This window comes from Schistocerca serialis, chromosome 1, assembly GCF_023864345.2.
Source record: "Schistocerca serialis cubense isolate TAMUIC-IGC-003099 chromosome 1, iqSchSeri2.2, whole genome shotgun sequence".
NCBI classification, from domain to species: Eukaryota; Metazoa; Arthropoda; class Insecta; order Orthoptera; family Acrididae; genus Schistocerca; species Schistocerca serialis.
In genome coordinates this window covers 779,885,254-779,904,500 of record NC_064638.1, presented here as the reverse complement: position 1 = coordinate 779,904,500, position 19,247 = coordinate 779,885,254, and the positions used below count along the sequence as shown (strand labels likewise).

General features: G+C 37.6%; 1 protein-coding gene across 5 annotated transcripts in view; it reads right to left on the bottom strand.

Annotated features, from left to right (window-relative positions):
- Positions 1-19,247, bottom strand: part of LOC126483260 (longitudinals lacking protein, isoforms H/M/V-like) — a 454,209-nt gene that overhangs the window by 29,597 nt on the left and 405,365 nt on the right. The window contains exon 7 of one of the 5 annotated variants that reach the window (XR_007587741.1): positions 6,172-6,452. The exons of 3 other annotated variants lie outside the window; for them this stretch is intronic. Coding sequence is in view for 1 of the 2 variants with exons in the window: in XM_050106614.1 (XP_049962571.1) it covers positions 6,253-6,452 (200 nt within the window). In the remaining variant the exon portion in view is untranslated. The remainder of the gene's footprint in view (positions 1-6,171; positions 6,453-19,247) is intronic. One more of the 5 variants, XM_050106614.1, reaches the window with a different exon arrangement.

The window sequence follows — 19,247 nt, the reverse complement described above, 5'->3', positions numbered from 1 at the left end:
CAGTCACTGAAACGTTATAAAGAGGTAAATAATTGACCAGGGTTCCAAAAATATGAGCGTTACATGGAGGAAATTGTAATATAGAGGAAATGCAGTAAAGAGGAAAATTTAACATTGTTTATATGGGCTTTTAGACGGGACCGAAGAAAACAGACGTAATATAGAGGAAAACATTATATGGAGGAATGTTATAAAGAGGTTTCACTGTATAACATTAACATCAATTGCCATTTAAGGTGGTTGGTGATACCATTACAAGCACTGTATCCAAAGAGCTTAACAGCACAGGTACAGTCGTGAAATGTGTATGGCTTTCAATGCTGGAAGAACTTTGTGAGAAGATTTTCATATCTGGTTCTGCTGAATGATTTTGACACCAATCTCTACATGAGAAATAATATAACCAAGCTGGAGTCACTAGTACATAATCAGTCCTTAGCTTACCAATTTACTGAAATATGCCTGACGCAAATCAGGATACTTAGAGGATCACCCATTATAGTTTGAAATCCTCCAGAATTTTATTTTATATTGTTTTCTCTGTTGTGTACATTACATGCAGAAATTCCTTTCATTTAATGTGTGTGGTGTAAGGAAATATTATGTTTTAAACATTTCTTTACATACTATCATTATTGCAATGATTTAGTAGCATAATAATGAGTTAGTTACTATTTTCAAGTAACAGAATATACATATGTGAAACAGTTTAAAAAATGTAAAATAACTGTTCAAAATATAAATCAAATACAAGTAAAATAAATAACTAGGCTAGTAATGACTGTTTAGATATTTTAATTAGGCATGTTGAAAATACTCTGACAGCACATTATGTAAAGTTTATTTTTTTTAATGATATTTCAGAAACCAGCTTTGCTACACACAGAAGTGTGTAGCTTGAAAGCTTCTTTAATTTATGTTGTAACACATGTCTTCATTTTTTTAAATTAATTAATGGTGGTGGGGTATTTTGCAAAATTTCAAGTTATTTCAAAATTTTATTAGACAGTTTTCGAGACTGTTAATTACATATCGACCTTTATTTGAGAAACATTTTTATATGTCATTATTTTGAAGACATTCCTTCCAATCCTAATATGTCAAATTACCTTTATGGGTGTGTTTTCCCCTTAAAAGTGAAATTGAAATAGGGCACAAGCAAAGAAATATATATTGCATTATTTTTCCCCTTCTACACACGCACCAGGTTTCATCACGATTGTTCATTGACACTTGTGAATGTTCCCTAGTAAGTTGTAAATAAAATTGCCATTGCTCAGGAGTAGATTTACACATTACTTAAACTATAACATCGAATCAGCAAAGTATGACAGAACAATGATTTAAAAAATGTTTTAAGTTAGTAACTTATGCTACTGTTTATAAAATAAAAGCAGACATTTCTGATATACAATAGGGAAAAATAAATTTTTCTTTATAACTGAAAATGATAAACTGTTAAATTACAAATCATGAAATTTTTCTGTTGAAGCAACTTTAGTGGAGGTTAACCTACAGTAACCATCCTCCATTGCTTATAGGCATCTGTCACCAAAGTAGCCCAACCTCCAGCATGTTAACCACTACTGCACTTATGTTATTGAGGGGTCAACACATGGTCCGTAAACAAGCCAACCTTCCATGACTAAGAGGACAGTCAGTGGAGCCTGTCCACTAGGGTGGTTCTGGCACAAAGAAACAGCCCTGTGGATGACTGTAGCTTCATCACCACATTGCCATTTATGTAGAGCTACCTACAGGGGCTGACTATGTGGAACTCAGCCACTTGGCACTTACCCGTTTAGCAATAAACATATTGGTTGATATATTTTGTACAGGTGATGTCTCACAGCTTCTAAGTATTTGAAAACATCACATTTCAAATTTTCCCAGAACTGCTGACAAAATATTTCTTTATTTGCAACTGATTCCAATCTTCTGATCATTTTACAAGTTTAATAAAACATGAATTAGCATAGAGTGCTACTCCAACACAGGCAGTTGGATGACACGGACTAGTGAAGGTTGAGGCCAGGGAAGTTACAGGAATGAAGGATATGTTGCAGAGATAGTTCCCAATTATGCAATTTAGAAAATTTTGTGCTAGTGAGAAGAATCCCAATGACATGGGCTTTGAAGCACTTGCATGCTCAGCAATTTAGTCATACAGCTGTCTCTTGGCTGTAGTATGGTGGTAACCATTCATGTGCATAGACAGCTTGTCAGTGATAATGCCCATGCAGACATCCATCTTAGATCTTTGTCATAGATTGTTAGGTATCATAAAGTTATTTACAAAGGTCTATACAAAAAAGGTGCTGTCAAATAGGATTAAAGTCATACTGTATCATCAAAAGTGACTATTTTCTAATGGTTTTAGAAGAGAGTACAACCACAATCAGATTACATCTGGTACAAAACTCTTGGAGCCTTGTATCCTGTTATTTTTTTTTTTCTATCTGTATTCTGCAGTAATTCTAGTCTCTCCCTTACTATAGTGTTTCATTCATCCAAGAATATCTAAAAACAGTTTTTCACATATACTATCAATGCTTCCAAAATTTTTCTCTCTGTTTAGTAATCAAGGAAATTAATTCATTTTATCTAGCTGTGTCTCTCATGAGCTGCTGTATTTGGTGACTTTTCTTTTTAATACTTGCAAATTCTTACTTAATGTAACGAGGTTCTGAAAGAGCATGAAAGCATCACAATCATGCAATATTATTGAGCGGTAACTGTATCCAACTGAGTACTGCTGACAATATTATCTTTGGTTTCGCCTGACGTGGGAAACAGCAGGCTTCCCAACAGATGATGTGTTTTGCACTGTTTCAGTTTCAGTGACAGACAGCACCTAACCTTTGTTCTTTGGGAGAATGGGTGTAGTACTTGTAATTCGCCCTAATACAGGGTAATTACACCTACCAATGATACACCACTCACAGACAACTCATGAATGGGGGTAGGTTTTGTATTTCCTGGAGAGGAGATAGTATCCAAGGAAAATTATAGTAGTTGGGGTACGATTGGTACTTTTGTTTCATGTTTTTTGGTACACCACCAAACATATCTACCTGTAGCAACTTCTAATCACTTGGCAGCAATCAGGTCAATATCCAGCTGTTTACAAAAAAAGTATATAACTCATCTTGTGAATGAGAACACCATTCACAATGAAGCTGCATTGTGGATGGTGCAATGTTCTTTGCAAATTAAACAAATAACTTTAAATTTGCTGATTATAATTTATGCTTCTAGGATTACAAGTTCCCTATAACAACTGAAGTGATAATAACTAAAAAAGAAATTGAGATAAAACTTATGATTCTCCCAAGCTACATGGAACACTGAGACTTGAAACTGTGTTTTGATATATGGTTCACTAATAAATTCATGTAACAAACTCAAAATTAGCGATAGTTTATGACAAATGCAGACAATACCATATGCATGGGACAGGAGTCAGCTTGATAAAGACCTATGTTTGGGTCACAGTTATAAACTTCTCAATGCTTCCTTAGAACAAACTGGTCAGTGTACAGAAAAAAGTAGAAATACTGATCATACATATCTAAACTACAGTTAAGGGGAACTTATATTCTAAACCAGATACTACTGCCAACATTTGTAAAATGCACAAATGTAGCTTGCAATTGTCAGTTTATTATGAAATATGTAATGTACAACACTTGTAAAACACCTGAAAGTTCTCAAAAATATGCCTTTATACAAGTAAATGTACACTGAAATTAGTGATGTTAGTTCTGGGTGTTAGTATTTTGGATGCCTTCTTGAATAACACTTACAACAGATTATGGACTCCATTATGATCAAAAGATACAACTTTGGTTGTGTTACCATTAATGTAATATATTTAAAGCTATGTTTCAGAATGTAAAGCACTGCACTGTATGATTGGGAGTTGGAAACATGCGAGTGACCTAGGCTGACAGCATAAATATTCATTGCATGTCAAAGTAGTGGTATTAAAAAAGGTAGTTTCTTCCTAAATCAGAAAGTAAGTGCAGTACAAGTGTTAGTCAAAAAGTATCTGGACTTTTTATATACTATATGTGTACATAGATACCAGCTTCATGCACACATGCATGATGAAGTTTGGTAGTACTGTTGTCACTCTATAAAAGTTTGTTCTCAGTATGTTCACTTGCTGCTGTAGCAACATAACACTGTTTGCCCCACTATCTGTCTGCACAAAGGAAGATCAAAGAGCATTCATTCAATTTCTGTGTTTGGAAGCGCTGTTGCTATCTGTCAACACAGCATGATAATAATGTTCTCTCATGTAATAGTGTACAAATGGAACAAAAAGTTTAAAAATGGTTGACAAACCTTTTGTACAAAGAGGGGAATAGGTGCCTGTCAATGTTCATGGAAGCCAAGAATGTGCAACAACTAGAGAGATAGTACTGGCAAGTAAATATCACTAAGACAGTGAGACGACTGCTGTTTAGTCAGAGTTTTGCCAGTCAAATTAGCAACAATGGGTTTGGTTTCTGTAATTTTTGTTTAATGATGGTGGGAAACAGATCTTACTGCAAAGTGCAAGTGCAAATATGTTATATCTGCTTGCACTTGGTCAACCATAGCAACAATCTAGACGAAGCCCTTCTAAGTGAGACAGATATGGGACATTAACATCGATCCAACACCAATCATAACACCAGAGGATGCAGGGAACACTTTTGGAAGTGCCAACCAGTCATGTTATCCACAATGGGATTGGTTTCTGTAAATCTGTTTCATGATAATGGGTTACAGAGGTTACACTGTAAAGTACAAGTGCAAATATGATGTCTGCCTGCATTTAATCAAACACAACAATAATCTAGATGAAACCTTTCTAAGTGAGACAGCTATAGGACATTGAACATGGATCCAACACCATGTATGATTTCAGACTATGCAGGGAAAACACTTGGAACTGCCAATCGAGGAAACATTGAAAACAAAGCCTTTTGCAGGACTCAAATGACCTATTGGGCTACTGAAAGATAACATTGACAATGGTGATTGTGAAGGGCCCAAGACAATAATATATTCAATGAAATGTAGCTGTGGCTTATACACTTTAACTTTTCTTATTAAAGCATGTGAACTGTATTGAAAACTTACATTATTTGTGAAGGAGAAAAATGCTGTCAGAATATTAAAACCACTGTAAGTATGAAGTAACCACTAATAGTGTTGATTAATCAATGGTTACAGATGCAAACTGTAGTAAAAGATAAAATAGTCTCAATGTTCAGTTGCTATCAAATTTCCAGCAACATGTTTGAGATATCTGATCAATCATAAATGGTTATTCAGAAAAAAGTTTCCTTCTAGTGTAATACCGTATAAAAGTTTGATGGACTTATAGGAGGATGCTAAGCGTCTGGCAATTCTAAAACAATGAAGGAAGCATTGCCAAAGTTCTTAGAACTGGTGTGTTATGGACCACTAGTGGAACAGCAGTTAATCTTAAAATATTCAATTACAAGGAAAACAATGGTGAAGTTCCAAAATTACGTGTGAAATTGTGAAGCAGTGCTTCATTGCTTAGGTGTTCATTTATTCATTCATTCATTCTTCCATTATATTCTATAGATGCCCCCAAGATGAAGAACCCACAGGAATGTGGAATGAGCCAAGGTATTAGATAAAGTGATATTCATGCTACAGTCATCTTCTGGGTATAGCAGCTCTTCATGCAATACATATGAATGATCAGTGTGTATGTATTTTTAGATGATATTAGCTTAACTGAAATCAGTTTGTTATTATGTGGGTAATTCATTTTATTATTAATTCCTGGCTTCAGCATCCATAAGAATGTAAAACTATATGTGGAATGCTATTCTTAAACAATCATAGTCACATTGATATTATGCCATTTCTAAAAGATCCTCAAAGCAACTGCATTTCAAAGCCATCAATTCAGTCAGATTGTTGGTGTGTATTATATAAAATAAATAAAACATGCAGTAGCGTAGAAATGAACACCACACGTGTACTGGTTGACTCACCATTGAAACCACTAATCATTTGGGTTTAGAACTGTTGGACCACCTGGCCAAGTTCATTAAAAGACAGAGACTTTTAAAGAAGGTACTTAGGAAATTCCAGCTTTTGTGTACATAAACAAAAAAGTCCAGATAATTTTTGACTTACCTTCATAGATGTTCATCTGAAAGACAGTCAAAAGAAAGAGAACTCCTACCACCTTTATACACCTGGCTGCCATACACTGCTTTACTGTATCCCTGTGTTTGCTTTCTTGTACTGTGATCTGTGGTAAACTGATAGATGACTCTGCAAACTGTTCTCTGTGCGGAACACTCTATTGCAGTACTGACATTCACGTGCTTCATTTGGCAAATGACGGTCCTTAATGTGTCTACTGAGGTTGTTTTTGTGTATCCTCTTGCCACAGAAACGACACACTGTGTACACTGTAAAAGTATGAGATTTGTCTACAAACACATTGCAATGCAGTGCAGCAGCTGTTACGTCTAATGTCAATGTAAAAGGTGCAATGCAGAAGCAGATACAGAAAAATAATACAGAAAATTATTTTCAGCATTGTAAGAAATCTTTAATTTCATAAATAACAAATAACAAGCAACAACAAACAATGGCGAATCCAGGATGGAATAATGATGATAGTATGAAAAGGATAGATTGCTACTTACCATATAGAGGAGATTCTGAGTTACAGACAGGCATAACAAGAAGACTGTTAAACAGCTGAGCTTACAGCTAACAGGCCTTCTTCAAAAGTAAAGTAAACAACACACACACATTCGCACAAGCAAAGCTCAGACATATGTGACCACTGTCTCTGGCTACTGAGGCCAGACTGCAAGCAACTGTATATAATGGGAGAAGCAATCTGGGTGATGGTGGTAAGGAGGAGGCTGGGGCAGGAAGAGGAATGGATGTTAAGGTAGGGGTTGGGGAAGGCAAAGTGGGTAGGGCAGGGTAGGGCAGTTAGATGCAGTCAGGAGGTTAGACAGGAGTGGAAAAGGGGTGGGGGGTGGCAACAGGTGACTAAGAAAGAGGTTATAGGTTTCTAATCAATCAGGCCTTGGGCAAGGTAGTGTTCAATGGCAGCAAGGCAATGTACATTAGGGATGTTTGCGTAAAGAGAGATGGCATCATTAGCAACGAGTGAAGTGCCATGTGGTAAAGAACAGGAACTGTGAAAAGTCGATGAAGGAAATGGTTGGTGTCTTTTATATAGGAGGATAGGTTAAGGCAATAGGATGAAAGTGTTGGTCTACAACAGCAGAGATTCTCTCAGTGGTGGCACAGTAACCAGCTACAATGGGGCATCCTAGGTGGTTGGGTTTATGGACTTTAGGAAGCACATAGAAGGTTGGAGAGTAGGGAGTGATAGGAGTGAGGAGGGAGACAGGCTTGGAGGAGAAGTTATAGGATGGGCCTAAGAATTTGAGGAGAGACTGGAGATCCTATTAAATTTCTGGAATGGGGTCACTGTTGCAGGGGTTGTAGGTGGATGAATCTGCCAGCTGGCAGAGTCCTTCTACCTGGTAATCCCTGCGGTTCAGAACCAGAGTGGTGGGGCCTTTGTTGGCAGGTAGGATTATAAGGTCAGGATCAGTTTTTAGATGGTATATTGCAGTTCTTTCTGCAGATGTATGATTAGGTTCCATGTTGAGGAATTTATGGAATGATGGTAAGGCAAGGTAAGAAATTGAGAAATGTTAACTGGGGGTGATTTGGGGGCAGTGGGGGTGGATCACAGTTGGAAGGAGGAGTGAAGGGGTTCAAACATTGGTTTTAGGTTGAGTCTGATTGGTAGAGTTGGTGATGAAAAAGTGTTTTCACTGTAGGGACTGGGAGAAGTAGTGAATAAGTCCAGTATGATGAACTTGGTAATGGAGCAAAAGGTAAGGCCTTTGGAAAGGACAGAGACTTCTGTGGGACTTCAGCTTTAGGAGGAAAGGTTCATGATTGTGTTGTGGATCTATTTAGGTTCTGGATTCTGTATGGTGGTGTGAGGGAGATTCTGAGGGGTGTGTAAATGTAGTAGGTCTGCAAGGCAGTCTTTGACTGCTATGGAGGTTGTGGGGGAGGTTTGGAGGCTGTTGTAGAGGTGGTGGATAGTGGTAGCCCAAGGTAACCAAGGTAAGAGTTGCTGCCACAAGCAGCATGTTACTGTTCCCCACCCCCATCTTTCTTTCCCTCCCCTTCCCCACCCCAGCCTCCTCCTTAGCCCCACCACCCTGACTGCTTCTCCCATTGTGCACAGTTGCTCGCAGTCTGTCCTCATTGGCCTGAGACAGTGGGCCTGTATGGGTGAATTGAGCTTGCATGAATGCATGTGTGTTGTCTACGTTGTCTACTTTAGAAAAAGGCCTTTTGACTGAAAGCTCACATGTTTAATAGTCTTCTTGTTATATCTGTTTGTGACTCAACATCTCCTCTATATTATGAGTAGCAGTATACCTTTTTCACAACACTGCCATTAAATGACAAGCACCACATATCTACTTAATAAATTAAAACTTTTCTGCAGTATCTTGTAGCCCAATGATGCATGGTACAGAGATTGTTAAAATATTTTATATTAAAATACAGAAAATAATACACAGAGAAACTTACTATCATCAGGTTCAAGACTGAATAATGCCATAATATACACAAGCGGACAGTCATTCTCCAACTACACAGTCTTGCAGTTTCCAGCTGTATTGTAATTTCAATAATGGACTAAAGCTAGTCATCTGTATTACTCAATCAAATTAAAATCATACATATTCTTAAAGATATTTGTAGAAAACATATATGTGACTGAAGATTTGCCACAGAGATTCAATGCAAGTCTCACTGGGGCCTTCACTCCTTGCCCAATATTCTCCTGTCCTGAAACATATTTGCTATTGTTATGAATTTCTGAAGTCACTGTGCTAAATGAGGATTGCACTACCCTCACTTTTCCCATAGTATCCAGTGTAAGTTTCATTGCTCATCACTGATGATGGCACATTAAAGACAGAATGTCAAATCAAACACCTTTCAGCCATCTAATTTCCAAACTGTCATTTTATTGGGATTTAGTTTTGATGATATATTACACCATCTTCAGGCCTCCTGACTGATGTGTAGGAAGATTCCAACCTCATTTCCGGCCAAAATAGGGGGCAGCATTCAAAGAATGGTATCTGCAGATTTCTGCTTGATGCAGCAATCACTTCAAACATCATGTGCTAACTGTTAAACTCCAGTCTTCCTTCATTGTCCACATAATCTCTGGAGCAGTCTGGCCAAGTACCCTTCTAGGTATTTTCTTACCACATCACTCATATTTTTCTAACTTTTTCCATTTGGGGTCTTTCCTAAAATACACTTCTATCATTGTTTGCCCCCATTCAATCATTGGTAAAACCTAATTCATGAAAATTAGATCAATTTCTGTAAGGAGAAACTGACACCTTTGGATAATAGTCTGAATGTATAACTGATGGTAACTGACTAAAAATGCATGTTGCAGTCCTCTGAAAAAAAATCTTGTGATTGTGATTGTCAGTATTTCTGTTCATTAAATGATATGCAGCATCTTCAGTAATTCTTAATAGAGACACTATGCATATGACATACAGATGGTGTTGAGTTGCAGACAGGCCCAATGGAAAAGAATGCTAGAGATATTAACATATTGGATTAAGTCATCCATCAGATGTAGGAAACTTGCACACATTCACACAACTTACACATATTCAGATGTGGCCAGTGTCACATCTGAGCACTAGCTCCTGACTGCTACTATGCCTGAGATAAGCAGCAATCTGTGCTGGGGTGAGTATCGGGAGCACAGAAAAGGTTTGCAGTAAGGATGGAACAGAACAGTAGGGTACAGGGCTAGTGCTGCCTGTGGATACATAGGGGGATATGGTGCAGACAGTTTAAGGACTGATGGGGACAGCATCAGGGGTGACTGTGTTTGTGAAGAGGAGGGGAAGGGCAGGGGAACAGAAAGGCAGAGGAGAGGTGTGGACAAAGGGAAAAGACTATATAGGTGCACAGGATAGATAGAAGGCACTGGAGTAGGATGAGAGAGAGGGATAAACAGAGGCAGGACAGGAACTTGTTAAGGATGAGGCCATGGGGTTTATGAGAATGAAGGATGCATTGCAGAGAGCTTTCACACCATTGTGGTTCAGCAAAGTTGCTGCTTGTGAGAAGAGCCCAGATGGGATGAGAAGGAGCTGCTGAAGTCAAATAGGCTGTGCTGCAAGCATTCTCAGCAACTGGTTTTCCAGCTGTCTCTTGGCTATAATTCGGTGGTTGCCAGTGATATGTGTAGACAGCTTGTTGATGGTCATATCTTTGTGGAAGCCCATCTCAGATTTTCCACTGAATGAGCACAAATTATTTGAGCATTGCTCTTACTGTAGCATCAAATAAGGTAAAAGCCATCTTGCATCATCAAATGTTAATCAGTATTCTTAACCGTTGATATGCCCTTGTCGGTTATGACAAGTATTACTCACAGTATATGAAGATTGATAAACTGTTAGTGCAGGATCTTTTATTTTATTTGGCAATAAAGTAAGAACTTTGCCATGTAGCCAATTGTAAATAATTTTATGATACCTGAAGATGATCAGAAGCTTGGAACTGGAGGCCAATATTGAATTATTTCATCAATAGCTCTTGATAATTTTAGAATATGATATTTTTCAAATACTTATCAGCTGTGGGGCACCAACTGGATGAAATGTATTTTCTTTTGCCTAGACAAGCCAAACATGCCATCCTAGTATATCAGTGGATGAAAGTAAAATTAACAGGATATGAAAACTGATTAATTATTGATGCAGGAAGCTTTTATTTTATTTTATTTGACACAAAAGTAAGAATGTTGCCTTGTACACAGTTGTAAATAATTTTAGCTGAAATCAGAAGATCAAAACGAGTAGTAAATAAAGATCATTTTGTTAGTAGCTCTTGATGGTTTTGAAATATGACATTTGTCATTTATTGATTGGGTTTATAGTGAGTTTGATAGTTGGACTCTGATACTCTATGTCACTGCTTTGCTACTGCAACACATAGTTGCCATCCACTCTGAGCCGACCAATTTTGGAATACACCGCTGCTCTCCTGCTTCCTTCCAGACAAGTAGGCTTTTCTGCTCCCTTCTGGGCAGGTAGCTATCCTGACAACAATTATAACCAAGAGAGTGGTGTTAGTAGTGGGAATGGACTTTTGAATGAGCATCTAGTGCAGGAAACAATCCCTGACAAATGGAACATCACTAATCCAGGAATAGCAAGAAACCATAGAGAACTGACTGGACTCCATCATAATCAATGAAACTTATAGATGGAAAGGCCTATTAACAATGTAAAACATAGGGCACTAGAACATCTCATGAGTGTAGCATCTTGCTACTCTCTAGGAGTGATGATAAACATCTGGGGAGCTTCAAATCATTTGTAGTGGCTCTCCCTTTTCACCAGGCTCAGGAATTCGAGATTTCTGAGATTTATTTATTTGAGCTTGCTAAATTTCTGCATAACCCAGAAGGTACAGTGAACCACCCAAGCATTAGCATGAAGAAACATAACTAAGTGATGCTGAAGCGGATCCAACTATGGGTCTACCTTTTGGGAGATAATGACAGAGCCCCTTCTTGAACTATAGGAAACAAGTCAAGAAATTATTATAATTAAGGGATATGCAGATGACTTGCAGCTGTTATTCCCAAGTGCAGATGAAATGGAAATGTAATGAAGCTTTAGCCCTGGTGCTGAGCCAGTGCTTGCTCAACAAGCTGCAAGTGACAGTAAATAAACAACTTTTACACTCCTGACATTTGTTGAAGGCCTAGCATTGAAATCTGCAATATTTGCGGAAGGGTTGCACTTCTGTCATATTGAAATATTCTCTTCAGTCTTCATTGGTCCCATTCTTGTAGTATCTTTTTCTGGCTGCAGTGATGTCAGAGATTTGATGTTTTACTAGATTCCTGATATTCACGGTACACTCGTGAAATGGTCATATCAGAAAATCCCCATTTCATTGCTACATCAGAGATGCTGTATCCCATCACTAGTGCACTGACTATAACACCACATTCAAATTCATTTAAATCTTGATAACCTGCCATTGTAGCAGCAGTAACCAATCTAACAACTGTGTCAGACACTTGTTGTCTTATATACGCATTGCTGACCATAGTGCTGCATTCTGTCTGTTTACATATCTCTGTAATTGGATACACATGCGTATACCAGTTTCTTTGGCGGTTCAGTGAATATTCTATCAACAAAAATAATCAATTTTTGAAAATATAATGTAAATGGGTAGATAAAATATCCACTCACCAAGTGGTGACAGCAGAAACCCCCCCCCACATATATATATATATATATATATATATATATATATATATATATATATATATATATATATATATATACATTTTTTTTTTTTTTTTTTTTTTTTTTTTTTTTTTTTTTTTTTTTTTTTACTGCTGAGTTTTAGGAAAAGGGACACAGTCTTGGAAATTCAAACAGAACTCCTGGTTAGGGGGGACATACCAGATGGGACGAGAAGAAAAGACTGACTGTTAGGGCTGCACTGGACCAGATTTGAAAACCTGAGAGCTTAAAGGTGGAAGCTAGGGTAATACACAAGACAGAGATTACTACCAAAGCACCATGTGCAAATAGATAAGAGTGAAAAGCTAAGTGCATTGTATGTGATAGAGATGAGACAGGTCAGAAAATGAAAGATGTAGAAAACAGAAAGGGAGTGAAGAAAGGAATACTTATTGGGAAGAAATGCTGAGACTAAAGAAATCAATGTAAATTAAGGCTAAGTGGGTTGGGAAAACCAAGGAAACATTGTAGCACCAGTTCCCATCTTCAGAGTTCAGAGAAACTGGTGTCTAGGTCAGAGTTCAGAGAAACTGGTGTCTAGGTGGAGAATCCAGATGGCGCATGTGCTTAAACAGGCACTGAAGCCACAACTGTAACGTTGTAGAACATACCCTGCAACAGGATACTGTGTGTCAGCAGTACACACTCTCTGCCTGTGCCCATTCATCCTAGCTGATAACTTGGTTGTAGTCATGTCGATGTAAAAGGCTGAACGGTGTTCACATAACAGCTGGTATACAACATACATCATTTTGCAGGTGTCTCTCCCTTTGCTAGTATATGTTTGTCCAGTTATAGGGCTGATATAGGTCGTGGTAGGAGAGTGCACAGGGCAGGTCTTGCAGAGGGGAATGTCGCAGTGGTAGGAGCTATAGGGTAGGGAGATAGGTGCCTGAAGGAGCACAGGTTCTCACAAGTATGTTGTGGTGATTGGGAGGGTGATGAAAAGCTATTCTAGGTGTGCTGGGCAAAAAGTGAGGAAGAATGGTCCTCATTTTGAACCTTGTTAAAGTAATTGTTTGATACATTCATGACCAGGATAATACTGAGTGACAAATGCTGTATTCCTAAGTTGTTTTTTTGGAGGGATCAGCAGTACCAGGATTGGATGTGATAGCCCAAGAAATTTGCTCTTGAACTAGGCTGCTGGGGTAATACAGTGAAGGCCGAGGTGAGAATGGTGGTGTATTGCTGAAAAAAGAGACTGCATCAGAACTAACACATTTGCCTCAAATGCCAAGGCTGTTTGTGAAGGAACAATTGATGTGGGAGGTATGGCAACTGTCAAAATGTAAGTACTGTTGTTTATTAGTAGATTTAATGTGAACAGAAGTAAGTTGCTGACCTATGACGAAGATGAGATCAGTGTCAAAGAAAGTGGCATAGGATTCAGAATAGGATCATGTGAAACTTAATCAGGACAATGTATTTAGAGATTCTAAGAATTTTAACAGATCAGGATCACTTCCATATGGCAAAGATGTCATCAATGTATCTGGACCAAAGCAGGGGCTGATAGCTTATGGATCCCAGGAAATCCACCTCTGAGTGACCCATGGAAAGATTAGCATAGAAAGAAGCGATCATAGTTCCCATGGCTGTAGCCCTGACCTGCTTGTATGTCTGCCTCTCAAAAGTAAAGTAGTTGCTGGTAAGTATAAAGTTGATTATGGTGAGCAGTAAGAATGTCACAGATTTGGAATCAGGTGAGCACTGACTGAGGAAATGTTCAACAGCAGACAGACCATGTACATGGGAGGTGTTGGTATCAAGGGAGATCAATGGTGACAAGTAAAGCGTGTGGAGACGGTGGCACGAGCACAGATTTCAGGTGGTCTAGGAAATGGTTTGTGTCTTTAATATAGGAGGGTAGTCTTTGTACTATGGGCTACAGGTGCTAATCAACTAAGGGAGACACATGTTCGGTGGGTGCTTAGAAGCCAGGTTGATTGAGTTTGTGGAACTTCGGGAAAAGGTAATAGGCAGTGGGGGGTCTTTGGGTGGCATAATTCTCACCTCAACCTTCACTGGACAGAATTTCCTCAGCAGCCTAGCTCATAAGCAGATTTCTTGGGCCATCACATCCAATCCTGGTACTGCTGATCCCTTCAAAAACCAACTTGTCTCTCAGTATTATCCTGGTCTTGAATGTATTAATCAGCTAGTCTGGCAAGGCATTGACTTCTAAAATCATGCCCTGCAATGAGGTCCATTATGTCCAATGTTTTGCTGTGCACCCTCCTACCACCACCTGTATCAGCCCTATAACTGGCAAAACATATACTAACAAAGGGAGAGCCACCTATGAAACAACACATGTTGTGTACTAGCTGTTATCTAAACACTGTTCAATCTTTTATATCATCTTGAGTACAACCACATTATCAGTTAGGATGAATGGGCATATGTAGAGTGTGTGTGCTGGCAACACACATTATCCTGTTGCAGAGCATGCTCTACAACATGACGGTTGTGATCTCAGTGCCTGTTTCACCACTTGTGCCATTTAGATTCTTCTCCCAGATACTGTTTCTCAGAACTCTGCAGGTGGGAGCTGGAACTGTGAGATGTTCTTGGTTCTCCCACCCACCTAGCCTTAATTTATGTTAATTTCTTTGGTCTCAGCATTTCTTCCCCGTAAGTATCCCTTTCTTCACTCCCTTTTAGTTTTCTACATCTTTCATTTTCTGACCTGCCTATTTTTTGCTGTCCCCTCGCATCTCTGTCACATATAATGCACTTAGCTTTCCACTCATATTAACTTTTGCACAATGTTTTTGCAGTAATCTCTGTCTTGCATATTATCTTATCTTCCACCTTTAAGCTCTCTGGTTTTCAAATCTTGTCCAATGCAGTCCCCAATAGTTAGTCTCTCCTTCTCATCCCATCTGGTAAGTCTCTCCTTGACCCACAGTCCTTTTCCTTCACCCTTATTCCTTCCCCTTCAACCCTTCTGTTAGAAGAAGGAGCCACTGTCTTCAAAAGCTTGCACACTTTGATACCTTTAATACGTGTGTTCTCCTGCCACCAATTAAAGAGTAGATTTTTTATCTATCCAAAATAATATTTTCTGCCATAAAGGTAATAAAAATTATCTTTAGGTATCAGATATAGTGATTAGCAGACACAAGGTAAAGGAAACTCCATGTATGACGTTTCTAGGCATACAGATGGGTAACAAACTGGGGTGGCACTAGTACTTGGACAAAGTTTACAGAAGGGCTTAGGTCTACCTGCCCTGCATTTAGAAATCTGTATTGTTAAGTTGACTTGCAGATTGGATTGTTAGCATATTTATATTCAGTAGCGTCCTTGAAAAAGTATCTTTTTTAAGGAAGCTTGTAGTAACAACTTTATGTAAACTTGATAACTGAACATTTTGCAGACCTTTTTTGGGGACTTTGGGATTCTCATATTTATGTGCCAATCCATTTACATGTAACGCTATTTGACATTAATAATAAGAAGAAATTTTGGATGAATTGAGAGATTCACAACTACAATAGTAGAAGTAAAACAATTTCTATACAGACTATACACCCCTGTCAGGGGTTCAGAACTGAATTTTATATTCTGGTACAAAAGTAATTAACAGGTTGCTGGCTAACACCAGGCAAGACACTGGAAATCCCCAAATATTCCAATAAAGCAAAAAAGTACCTTATTAAGAATTATGGCAATATTTGGACTCAAAGATGTAAAGTCCAAATAACACCGGCATCAATATGAAAAGGATTTTGCCTTTATAAGTACATAAACAGCTGATAGTGTTATGTGTAAAGTTAAAAAAAATGCTTATTTTGAAAGATTTGGTAAAAACATCAGCTGAGTATTGTAATGGGAAGAGCAGTATCCTTTATCTACGTAACATCTTTTTAATTAATTACTATAATTATCAATGTGAGTAGATTAGTACTAGTCGTAAATAGGTGTTTGCATGCTTTACAGAAGTGGCTGTTCCTTCCAAATAATGTCTAACTTGACTTGTTCCACATCACTGAAGGCTCTCCTCTTTGGTGGTGTTTACAGAATATGATGTGTGAATGAATGTTCTGTGCTAATCTTTTCATCCCAACATTCCCAATTATCTGTTTTGAATATTCCAATATTTGACTGATCCTACAATTTTCTTCTCCACTTCTCTTTTGAGAGCCAAATTCATTACTGCCAGATGACAACAGATGCCTTACTAATTTCTCCCTTCCTTCTTTAACACATAAACTAAACTCTTGATGAACAGGCACTGGAAGGCCCAATGGTACAGACTGGTCGCACTGTCGTCCTCAGCCCACAGGCAAAACTAAATGTGGATATGGAGGGGCATGTGGTCAGTACACCGCTCTCCCGACCGTATGTCAGTTTACAAGACCGGAGCTGCTACTTCTCAATCAAGTAGCTCCTCAATTTGCATCACAAGGGCTGAGTGCACCCCGCTTGCCAACAGTGCTCAGCAGATCGGATGGTTAACCATTCTTTAACACATAGGCTAAACAATAATGCTGATAAGCAGCAACCCTATCTTACACAGAGAGAAATTAAACAAAGTGGCAATATTATAGAGAAACCCAAAATAGTTGCAGAAATATTGAACAAACATTTTCCATCAACAGCAGAGAAGTCAATAAAGGAGCTGTGGATGAAGCAAAGATTCTTCTGCAGAAACAGAACCCCACAGATATCCTTACCTCTGGTTACATTAAATGATATTGAAAAAATAATCAAGTCATTAAAAATATAAAGTCTGTTGGTGCGGACAATATTTCTAGTAAAATATTGAAATATTGTTATAAATATATATATGTCCAGTATTATGTAACATATGCAACACATCTCTGCAAAAAGAAATTGTCCCTGACAGACTAAAACTGGCTGTAGTGATACCTCTATTTAAAAAAGGTGACAAAACAGTGTCACAAACTATTGTCCAACTTCCCTTTTAACAATCTTTTCTAAAATCCTTGAAAAACTTGTGCACAGATTGATCATCAACCATCTCAACTTCCACAATATCCTCAGCAATAGTCAGTATGGGTTTTGTTCTGGTTTTCGTACTGAACAAGCAATATTCTCCTTTAATAATGAAGTTTTGGAAGCCATTAACAAAAGAAAATGTATCCAGTGGGTGTTCTTCATGATCTCTCAAAAGCCTTCGACTGTGTAAACCACCAATTTCTTTTGAAAAAGGCAGAACATTATGGCACTGTTGGTTTGTGACATCAGTCATATCTAAAGGACCAAAAGCAGGCCATAATGCTGAATGGCTCTTCTGGAGAATCTTCCTCATTAGAGTGGGGTACCTTAAGATGTGGTGTGCCCCAAGGCTCAATTTGAGTCCACTATTATTCGTTATTTTCATTAATGACCTCCTCTTTGTCCCTATACAAGAAGTAATTTTACTCTTTTTGCAGATGATGCATTGATTCTCACTAATGAACTGTCTGACAACAAAGTTGAACAAACTACAAACAAAGTTTTCTTTGAAGTTTTAAAGTTGTTTTTTGCAAATGGTTTCTCGCGCAACACAGATAAAACCCATTATATGTGGTTCCACATGCCACAAAGAACCCTGAAGAAATTAACATAAAGTGTAGAGATCAAAGTTGAAGATATGAAGTTCCTAAATGTAGTTGGTCTACCCACATCCTTCATCTCTATAAAACACTTAGCTCAGCAATACATACACTATGAATTATTGTTTCTGCGACCGAAATGGATACCATTCAGGCTTCCTACTTTGATTCAGTAATGTCTTATGCTATTATATTATGGGGAAACCAACCTACTACAAAAAAAATTTTCACGGCTCAAAAAAAGATCATCAGTGTTCATAATAGACACTCTTAAAGGAACTTGTTTCGAAAGATGGGGATCCTTACCACCTCCTCACAGTATATTTTTTGCTTGTTGACCTTCGTCTGTAAAAACTTTTGTCTACACATAGACAACAGTGAATATCATGACTATAATATAAGAACCAAAAATAATGTACACATTGAATTGAAAAGTCTAAATCTGGTGCAAAAGGAGTTTATTACTCCAAAGTTAAGCTGTTTAAAGCACTACCACCACATATCAAATGTCTGCATAAACAATTACCAAAATTCTAACAAATTCTAAAGGAGTACCTCATAGAGAAATCATTTTAGATGGTCAATGAATTTATGAGAGAAAATGAATACCACCAATAAATCTACAATTGTTTTACAAATACTTTTAATCTCACTATCATAGATATATAATAATTTGGTTTTCTGTATTCATGTATGTATTTATTGTATTATTTGGCTTACTGTTGCTTCCCCCTTGTATTACAGGTCCTTCCTAAGTGTAACTCAATATTCTGTTAATTGAATGTATGTTCTTTACTTGATATCTTAGGTACATTGTATCTTTTATTGTATTTATGTAAATTAGCCTCCTGCCTCAGTGTACCACAACATTCTGCTAACTGAATATATGATCCTTATTTGACACCTTATTTACATAATACCTTTCATAGTATTTATGTAAGCTATATCTGAAATATGTTCAATCTGACACATTCCATATCCTTGTGGTTTATTCAGTACCTGGAACTATGGAACACAAAATAAATAAATATGTAAAAAAAAATACACTCTGCTTAATATAAATGACTATTTTATGACCTGTCACTGTCATTATGTCGACTTGTTCTTTACAGACATTGTAGATTAATAGTCTGTCTTTGTACTTTTGCCCCACTCATCTCAGGAATATGTACATCCAATTTAAACTTATCATCCAATTTAAACTTATATTGTTAAAGGTATTTTCTTAATGCACAAATGCTAAAAAGACATTCTTATTTTTCTT